The sequence below is a fragment of the Octodon degus genome, unplaced genomic scaffold (genome assembly GCF_000260255.1).
Source record: "Octodon degus isolate 3935 unplaced genomic scaffold, OctDeg1.0 scaffold00094, whole genome shotgun sequence".
NCBI classification, from domain to species: Eukaryota; Metazoa; Chordata; class Mammalia; order Rodentia; family Octodontidae; genus Octodon; species Octodon degus.
The window spans coordinates 4,425,077-4,435,230 of record NW_004524670.1 but is presented as its reverse complement, the minus strand read 5'-3'; the positions used below and the strand labels follow the sequence as shown (position 1 = coordinate 4,435,230).

The following is a 10,154-nucleotide window of genomic DNA, read 5'->3' as shown; positions in this document are numbered from 1 at the left end:
GAGGAGAAAGGAGATAATGGAAGTTGGACAGAACACAGGCCCTAAGTAAGTCAGGGCCTAAGTAAATTAGCATACTAAAACTGGCTATCAGGGCCTCAGAAAGTGAGAGACAAATGGGAGAAGTCTCCAAATGGGAGACTTGGAAGAGTGCTTTCCAGATATCAGAGGCAACCAGGAGCAGCCCTACTCTGTCACTTAGCGCCAAAAACTACACAAAGACAAGGGACCTAAACGTTCAGGGTCAGCCTTACAGAATACTCCTGACCAGCAGAGCCTCTTTTTTATCCTAATAAACATGCATTTGACCATTCCCTGCTGCTTGGTTTTTGGCGTGCTGCTTGCTGTTGTATTGGCTTCAATCTTCCTTGTCCCAAGACAAGGACCCAAGAGCCATGGATCCAGTTACAACAGAGCACATGAACTTGGCTTCAGAAAGTGACATGGAGGTGTAAACTTGGATGTGGTCTTCTGATTATTTTTATTCTATCAACTAAGAATGAAAATGGGGAGCAGCTGTTAAGTCATACAAGAGACTGAAGAATAAATGAAGGGCAAAAGCACACTACTACTATGATAGGAAGGTGTATATATAAACTACTTTCATCTTCAAAATAGACTTGTTGGAAAGCAAATCTGTTACCTTAAGTTTTAGAAGTAAAAATTCAGTTGGAGCTAAGTGTAGTGAATAGGTACACAGCTTAACCCAAGTGATCCTATTTTAGCTCAAACCAGGGAGACCCTTGAGATAACTCTGTAGGAATCCATTAAAAAGACCAAAGTGCAAACTTTCTTCTCACCCAATGCTTTATTATAGTATGGAAAAGACAATCACTGCTCACAGTTCTACAACAGTATTCTGAAGCAAAAAGCTAACATATCCTGTTACATTTTCAAGTTAACTTTGAATTTTTAATTTTTTAATTGATAATTTATGTGTATATTTAGTATCAAGTGTGTATCAAGTCCCCAAATTTCACACAAATCTGTAATTCCCGCCCTCCTAGGTGTCAGAGTTCGTGTTTCCCAAAACTAAAGAATGAATTCCAAGGAACAACAGAAGTTTAGAATAGGAAAAATTTATTGAGAAATAGCTCCTAAGAGACAGGAGGAGACCAAAAGTGGGATGCCATAGACCCCACTTCACAGAGGAAGTTTGACAGAACAAAATCACGAGGTGGGTACAGTGTTAATCAAAACTGTAAGCAACCAATAAGATTAAAGTATAGCCCCTTGGGCACTGTCGATCTAATGGGGAAGCAGGTCACACAGCAAGTGTGCATGGAAAGAACAAAGGCCATTTTAGGAAGGGATGGATCAGGTCCTTGGCACCCACCTGGGTGACTGATACCTAGCTAGACTTTATTGAGCCAGGTGATACCAACTCCAGTATAATCTTCAATTTATTGAGGATTGAGGAAGCCTGCAGGCCTGGTCATTCCATCTTTAACCTCAGGCCAGGCCCCCATCAGAGGCACTTTCAGCCACGGCTGTAATGTATTCTCATCCCCTTCACTGACTCCCTTGAGTGCCTGCTCCCACCCAACTGCCTAGATATTTCTATCTAACTTAGCGATCTATAACACCAGCGTGCTATTTTCATGATGTAATAATAAAGAGGGTAGGTTATTACTACATCCCTACCCTCTGGCAACAAGGCAAAACCTTCAGAGACAAAGGTATAAATATAAAACACATATTTAAACAATCAGAATGGATATGCAGGCTTTTATTATGGCAAACATTTCATAATTATAAAGATCTCTCAAAAACAAATAAATGTCCTAGATTCTTGTGAGGGACCCAAGGTGAAGTCAAAATTAATAAAATTGCTATAATGCACATATTTCAGCATATAAGCCAATAATTCTTTTCTAGATTTTTAATGCTGTGACATAATTACATTATTTTCCAACTCAGAATGGCCTAATCACTTGAAAACCATGATTGACACAGATGACAGACATGATCTGTACTTTCCCAAAGTAAAGAAATACACTTGATCAATTATTTGTAACTCCATCTGACATTACAAAGTAAATATTACCAGGAAAAATATCTTTAAATCTCAGAAAAAGATAATGAAAAAATAGTGTATGTAATTTAAAAATACATATGGTAAGGCAAGGAAATATAAAATCATTATGTGACTTCAAGAAAATGCTATATGGCAAAGGGCTATCCAAATACAGAAGATAGAGGCCGGGGAGATGGCTCAGTGGAATAAGCGCTTCCCTGGCAAGCGCAAGGACCCGAGTTCAATGCCCAGTTCCACAAAAAACAAAACAAAACAAAACAAACAAACAAACAAAAACCCCAAATACAGAAGATATTGAGAAATGAATGAAAAATCAAGATCATTAAGTAGTGACAGTAACAACTATTTCTAATGTACAGTTGATACAAAACTGCCACAGAAAAAATGAACAGAACTGTTTCCTGAATTGGTGGTGACAAATTAGAGAGGTAGCTTTAAAAATTGAAAGGTATATAGTGCATTAACTTACCACGTCCTTCAAATAAAAGTGAGAATAATTTCCTTGGGAGAATTTAAGTACCATTAGCAGATACGTAATACACTAATAATGAAAGTCTTAGTATTTTCAGCACCAACTACTTCAATGGTGAAAATGATGTTGGAATCAGGAGCGTATTCTGCTGCGACTCTAGATAGTTGACACTTTCCCGAACTGGAAAGACATTTCATAAGAGGATATATAAAGTTATTGATGACTGATTCAAGTTTGTTCTAAAAATAATCCGTGCCTAGTGGAAAGGCTTACCAGCCGCCACAACTCTGGGATCCTCATGAGACCGGTGTCGCCCAGCTGCACGACTGTCAGCAGTCTCATTCCACCAAAGAGCATGGACTGCGGAAATCAGCCATGTTAGCTTTGTATTAGTTTTGAAGTAATAGTTTTCTAACATCAGTTTTTTTTTTTTTTTTTTTTTTTTTTTTTGGTGGAACCTGGGATTGAACTTAGTCCCTTGCACTTGCCAAAGATTAGTTTTTAATAAAAACAAAACAAAACATAACAAAACAAAAAAACAACATAAAGTTAGTGGGTTAAGCACCTGCCTGGCAAGCACAAGGTCCTGAGTTCAATCCCTAGTACCAAAATAAAAAACAAAACAAAGCAAAACAAACATCAGTTTTAAATATACAGGATTTCATAGGAGTCAGAGTTTTAAGATAAAAATTTATACAACAAGTAAGCAAACTGAAAACAGAAGGCTAAAGAGGGAAAATAAAGTAATGGTTAAAAAACATAATTAAATCAGAGCACGGTGGTACTTCCCTATAATCTCAGCACTTGGGAGGCTGAGGTAGGAGGATTGTCGCAAGTTTGAGGCCAACTTGGCTACAAAGTGAGACTCTTGTCTCAAAAAATAAACAAACAAATCAATTACAGTTAAGACTAGACCCATGTCTCACACATTCCTATTATATTTTCTTTAAAACAAGCAGATCATAAAAAAATTACTTACTATAGAAAATTTAGGTACAAAATAGAAAATAAAACAGTATCTACCACTTTAATTGCCAAGGTAAACTCTGCTAATATGTATTTCTATTTTAAGAAATGAGCAAATCAAATTAGTCATATATTACACTTATGAATGAGAATGCAGTATGTAAATATTTTTTTAAATTAAATTAATTTTGATTAACACATTTAAAACAAATAATGGTACATCTAAATGGGACACTATGTGACATTAATTTTATTCAATGGTTCTGAGAATTTCTCCTTATCTACAGAACTCCTTATTTTCTCAACTCCTTATTGTTAATCATTTAGATTACCATCAATACTGCAGTATCCTATAAAATAGCGAAACAGACATTCTTAAACATAGTTATGTGGTTTTGCAACTAGCTGGCAACTGTAAAGAATGTAGAAAATACAAGAAGAAAGTAAGAAACATATCTATTCTTATTATCCCCAAAGGGTCACTTTTTATTTTGGTGTATCACCTCAAAATCGACACACACATACTTACTTTACGTTTATGTATTTATAGTCACACAGCATGCATGCTTTATGCCCCAAAGCTACAGGGTGTGTAGAGTGCACACACATTTCTACTTCTGCATCATGAGCTTCTTTGTTATAAGATGAGGGTCACAGCATGCTGCCTTCAGGGTTTCCTTATGGTGGACAAAGCCCACATAAGCCTTACTGAAGCAGCACTTGCATGGATGCCTAGGTAATGCCCATGACCATGACTACTACTACTTACTGGATAGTTACCATGTTCTAGGCCTGGTTTTAAGCATTTTTTATGGATTAACTAATGTGGTGCTCCTAATAACCTAGGTGGTAGACTGCTATTACCATAACTTTATGGGCAAAGAAACTAAAGCAAAGCTGACTTTAAAGTAATCCAGCTAAAGCCATAATGTTAAGTTACGGAACTGGGATTCAAACCCAGGCAATCTAAATCTATTTTCTTGATAGAAAATTTAAATTGAGAGAATTGAAGAGTACAGATAGTTTTACATAGTATATATCTTATACACTTTCCTCCAGTAATGATGTATCAAGTTATATCCTGTGTATTATCATTTAAGAAATTTATAAACACACATTTTCAGTATCTTTTTTTCTTATAAAAGTTACATATGTCCAGTGTAGGAAATTCAGAGACTTAAAAATTACCTTTAATTTTATAATCCAAATGTGACTATGATAAACACATTTTATAGCCTTTCAAATTTTATTCCTGAATAAACAAATAAATTCACACATCCACACATCCATGCATATTCCTCTCAAAGTAATACAAAGACAACAGAAAATATATCATTTTTATTGTGAAAGAGAAAGAAACTGCTCAAAAGGAAAGAACAACTGGGATGAGAGAAAGGAGAAAAGAAAGAAAGAAGGGGAAAAATATACATACATATACACAAGATAGCTAAGATAATTATACTACTAATTTCTATTGGTTTATTGAAAGGAACAACTAATGTTTAATTTTTTAAAAAAGCTTTTGACCAATTTTGCATGCTTATATCTGGCACTCTGAAAAGTTACTTCTGAAGATAACAAATACAATGTAACAACCATTGTTGATCTCCTACTATCTTGTTCTGCAATTCTGTACTGTTTTTAATGTTTTTATTTTTTATTCTCTTTAACATAAAAAATATCTTTTTATTTATATTGGCAAATTTTTGCAAGAAAAACTACCATTATAAAGTATACACAATGAATGCACATTTAATTTTTCCCTGACCCACCTAACACTGTAACTATAGGTCTGATTTGATGAAAAACTTTATCTTATTATTTTAACTAGCATCTTCTTTAAAATATACTTTGTAGCTATCTACATATCTACTTTTGTATAAAATTTCTCTTTGCTTTTAAATTTCATTTATAGTGATCTGGGACATGGAGAAAGTATGAACCTTGGTATGATGAAAGTATCATATTGATACTTTATGCTTTCCACAGTTCCTTTGTTTACTTTTTAACTTAAAATATACTTGTCGTTTATCCATATTACTACATAAATTTATTTTTTTCTTAATAATTTTATAACTTTTTACATTGAGTTTATAACCCACTTTAATTTTCACACATAGTATGAAAAAGACATCTAACAATTTCTGTAAGTTTTTGCTTCTTCATATATTTTCAAATTAGAAATAAATTTTTTTTTCCCTATATACTCTGATTATTTTCTTTGGACATATCATCAAAGGTTAAACTACTGGGTAAAGATCAAGAGCTAGACTTTGACCGGGTTAGGCTAGAGCTCTCTAGAAGATAACAAATTAAAGCAATAAGATTCCATTTTTCATCAAAGATCTCTACTGAGCATTCTATTAGGGATGTTGAAAATACAACTGGATACACTCAATCTTTCAAATATCTCACGAGCTATTTCTAATCATTAATTTTTTAGATGAATTTTATGTACACTTTTCAGAGTTTACCACAAAAGCCTCTCTGAAATTCTTACTGCCATTGTTTTCAACTTTCAGAATTAATGACCCAAATACATTTTACTACATTATGCCAACCTGTCTACCTATGAAATGTGTCTATGCACCCATGATAGAACGTGAGGAAGTTCTTGTTACCTATGCATTCTTTCTAGCCTTTCAAAAATATCTATTAATGTTTCAGTCTTCATATTCCCATGTCATTTTTATACATATGACAATATTACCTTGCAGTAATGGGAAATGGATAATTTTTTTCTTTGGGTGTCTCTGCAGCATTTGTAAAAATATACATTATATTTTCTACTCAGAAACTGTATTTCTACTCAAAGTAATGTTACTTTGAGAAAAATCTAGAAAATAACACTTAGAGAAAAAATGTTGAAAAAATATTTTCTTAAGGATCCTTCCAATTTTTAAATTTTCTGAAAAAAGTAGTTTGGCATTTTAAATAGGCTCCATAAGGTATTAACACTCTAAAACCCCCCTAAGTTTAAATCTTGAAATTTCAAATCCTGAAATGACAAAAAACAAAAGAACTGGCAATAAAAATTATACAGCATAATGAAAAAAGAAAACAGACCTAGAAAACATAAAATTACTAATACACATAAAGTTAGAGGAAGCAGACAATTATACCTCTGTTGAGTGCTCCATATTCTGTGTGGAAAACACCAACCAGTTTTGTGTAGCCTTGATCGACATGGGCATGAACTGCCCTTTTAAATGCATCGCCCCACAGAGCTGGACCACCAGGTTTCATCTGAAACGTGGCCAGCTCATAGACTCCTAGAGCAGAGAGAAGAATAATTATTTCATGAAACATAATAAAGTAAATTTTAATCAGGTTTTTGATTCCAGGGTATGAGATTAACCTTTCTGTACAGATAAGAAGGATCATCCATATAATATATTATGCAGCCGTGTTCATTAATTGTTCACATTAATTTTTCTTGCTTTTATGTTTAGAAAGTTCCTGTACATTTATGGATCACTTGTGAAGCTTAATCAAAGAGAAGGAAAGGAAAAAGGACTGGAATTTATACATAAGGTACTATCTCAAGTTTTTTTTTTTTTTTTTTTTTTTTTTTTTTTTTTGAGAACCAGGGATTGAACTCAGGTCCTTGTGCTTGCCAGGCAAGTGCTTATTCTACTAAGCCATCTCCTTGGCCAATATCAAGTATTTTAAACCTTTAAACTTTGCTGATACAACTAAGAATTTATTATGTGATGGTATCTTTGAACTGTTCAAGTCTATGGGACAGAAATTATAAGAAGTATCTCCTGATCTACATTTTCTTCTTTTGAATTTTGAGAGGGGATATTTTATTCTTTGTGAAACTTTGCCCTACAGAATTCCACTTTTAACAGCTGACTGGAAGTTGTACCTGAGGTTTTGAGACAAAAAAACAAAGACAGCTTTATTATTTCTAAATATCCAAGTTGACACTTGTAAAGCTTCTTACTGCTAATCTTAAGAACAGGGTGAATGGAGATAGACACTAAGGTGTAAGTGGATCACACAAAAAAAGTGAGAGAAATATATAAATTTAGTAAAGAATTACAAACAATATAGAGAACCAGGACTTGACATTCATTGCCTAGGAAGGCAAATATTTTTTTATAATGCTGAGATAGGAGGATTAGGTGCTCTATAAGACTTCAAATTTCCTGTAATGTAAAACATGCTACAAAACTGAGAATAATAGGGAAAATAGAATTTACATTGATTTACAGTTTTTAACATGATTTTTGCTTTAAAAGTGAATTAAGGTAATAGTTTAAATCAGAAATTTTCAAATAGAAAAACAAGGCAGAGAAAGATACAAAAGTAGGGTTACATTAATATAGCTTAGTAACTTCAGATAATTCATTCCCACCAGTCAGTTTATAAGCAAAGATGTATTTAATGATTTAAGATTAATAAGTTTTGGGCAACCTTATATGTAAATTGGGGCCGGGGAGATAGCTCAGTAGAATAAGCGCTTGCCTGGCAAGCGCAAGGGCCTGAGTTCAATCCCCGGTTCCACAAAAAAACACCCAAAAAAAACCCTTTATGTGCAAATGATCCTAGTATTTTAAAATTATGAATTTCATACATTGCTATTACTTGCTCACACATGGTATCTGATCTCAAAGCTAATTTCTCAAGCTGTCCTCACCAGGTAAGACTTTTTCTGTACCATAGCTAAGTTTACCAATCTGTAAAATCTCAATATGGGAAGATTCTCCATGAATTCATTCTTATATTTTGAGGATAAGCTCAGAGCTCTGATTTACTTTTATATCAACAATTATAGAAGGTTGCTATGTAAAACAAAGAAAGATTTTTGGTTTTCCTAGAAATACAATGTTCTGATTTTTATTGCTTGAGATCCTTAGCAGCATACTCATCAAAACAAAGGAAGACCTACCTTCCTTTGCAGGCCTTTCTATCTTGCACCATGGGACCAGGTAAGTAATCTCACTCTCTTGTTTATCAATGTGAGCCAAATTTGGAATAAGGAACTGTTCTTGCCATTCTTTATCTTTGGCTAACGCTTTTCGGACTGCAGTTCGATGAGCAAAATTATCTACGAGAGAAAAGAATTAAGAAAAGTTTTAATTTAAAATCGTCAATATATTTTTCTCAATTTTATGCAAATCAACAAACGTTCATCCACACCACATACGGTCTCACTATGTGGATCAGACTTATATTGATTCTCCTATTTTCAGCCTCCCAAGTGCTAGGATTACATGTGCACCACCACACCCAGGCTGTCACAGTCTTGGCGTGCCATGGGGGTAGGGCCTGCACAGCACACTGAGGATCAAACCCCCAGTCCCTGTATCTGCCTAAGCAGGTGCTTTAATCCACTGAACTATCTGGCCGGCCCTGTGTTACAATTTTGGAAGAACCAACACAAAGAGATGTGATATTTGCTCTCAAACTGTTCACAGTCACAAGTGGAATAGAAATGTGAACTGAAATGTCCTTGAATGGGTTTCATAGGTTCGAAGACCTTGTAGGCAGTTCTGTCAATTAGGTAGGTGCAATGGTTGATATACCGTGTCAACTTCAGCAGTTTAAAAGATTCACTAAGACTCAGCAGCCAGACAGGATTCTTACTTTAAATGTCCTCATCCTCTGCTGGAGAAGTGTGTGGAGGTGCTGTGAGTGCTAACCCCGCCTTGGGGGGCATAGCCGGCCTACAACATGAGAAAGAGGCTTGCTTCGCCCCCTTTTGCTCTTGTTGCTTTTGCTGTCTTGTGCCACCTTGAACTGTTGTCCCTGTGCCATGTGCCACCCCGCCTTGGAGCCATCTGATTATGGACTGAAACCACCACAAACTGCGAGCGAAATAAACATTTTCTTTCTTAATTTGGGTGTTGGGTATTTTGTTCCAGAAAGAAAAAGAAGAAAACAACAACAACAACAACAACAACAAAAAACCAAGATAGATTATTGTACTTTTTTCAGTTTCTTATTCTGTGAAATGGAGCTAACACTACATAGACCTCCAGGTTTGCTGCAAAGATCAAATGAATTAATACATGAAGAGAGCATGGATGATTACAGTTAATATGCACTACATGTGAACTATTCTCCTTGTTCAACTGAGGCACCTAGTGCCAGTTAATAGACTGCTTGTCTTGCTGGTAACGGTGAAAGGCAGTCAAGTTGAGGTACACCTGGAGTACATTTTAACATAAATGAAACTGAATATGCTGTCTCTTCTTTGACAAATAGCTTCAATGGAATCATGCCAATGTTCTCACGTACTGTTACATTCCTTTCCCTAGCACTTTTTTTTTTCCTTGCAAGTTATTCTAAACTGTATATATAAATGTCTAGTCTTATGTACAAATAGGACTTCTTGAAACTACTGGTAATTTTATAAAGCCTACAATGGACTTTAGGAATAACATTTATCTTGCATGTTATGTGTGGTACATTAAAACCTCATGTTTTCTTAATGCATTATGAATGAATTTGTTCCACATTTAAAGCATAAGTTGGGCTTTTTTTTTTTTTTTTGGTGGAACTGGGGATTGAACTCAGTCCCTTGTGCTTTCCAGGCAAGTGCTTATTCTACTGAGCCATCTCCCTGGCCCTGGGCTTTTTTTTTTTTTTTTAGAAGAAGAATGCAGGGGCCGGGGAGATGGCTCAGTGGAATAAGCGCTTCCCTGGCAAGCACAAAGGCCTGAGTTCAAT

General features: G+C 34.9%; 1 protein-coding gene across 1 annotated transcript in view; it reads right to left on the bottom strand.

Moving 5' to 3' along the window:
* Positions 1-2,587: 2,587 nt before the first annotated feature.
* LOC101590106 (protein NipSnap homolog 3A) overlaps positions 2,588-10,154 on the bottom strand; it is a 17,551-nt gene continuing 9,984 nt past the window's right edge. Inside the window, exons 3-6 of the mRNA XM_012516194.2 lie at positions 8,371-8,529; positions 6,596-6,745; positions 2,781-2,867; positions 2,588-2,687 (exon numbers count right to left, since the gene is read on the bottom strand). Coding sequence (XP_012371648.1) covers positions 2,611-2,687; positions 2,781-2,867; positions 6,596-6,745; positions 8,371-8,529 — 473 coding nt within the window. The 3' untranslated portion in view covers positions 2,588-2,610. The remainder of the gene's footprint in view (positions 2,688-2,780; positions 2,868-6,595; positions 6,746-8,370; positions 8,530-10,154) is intronic.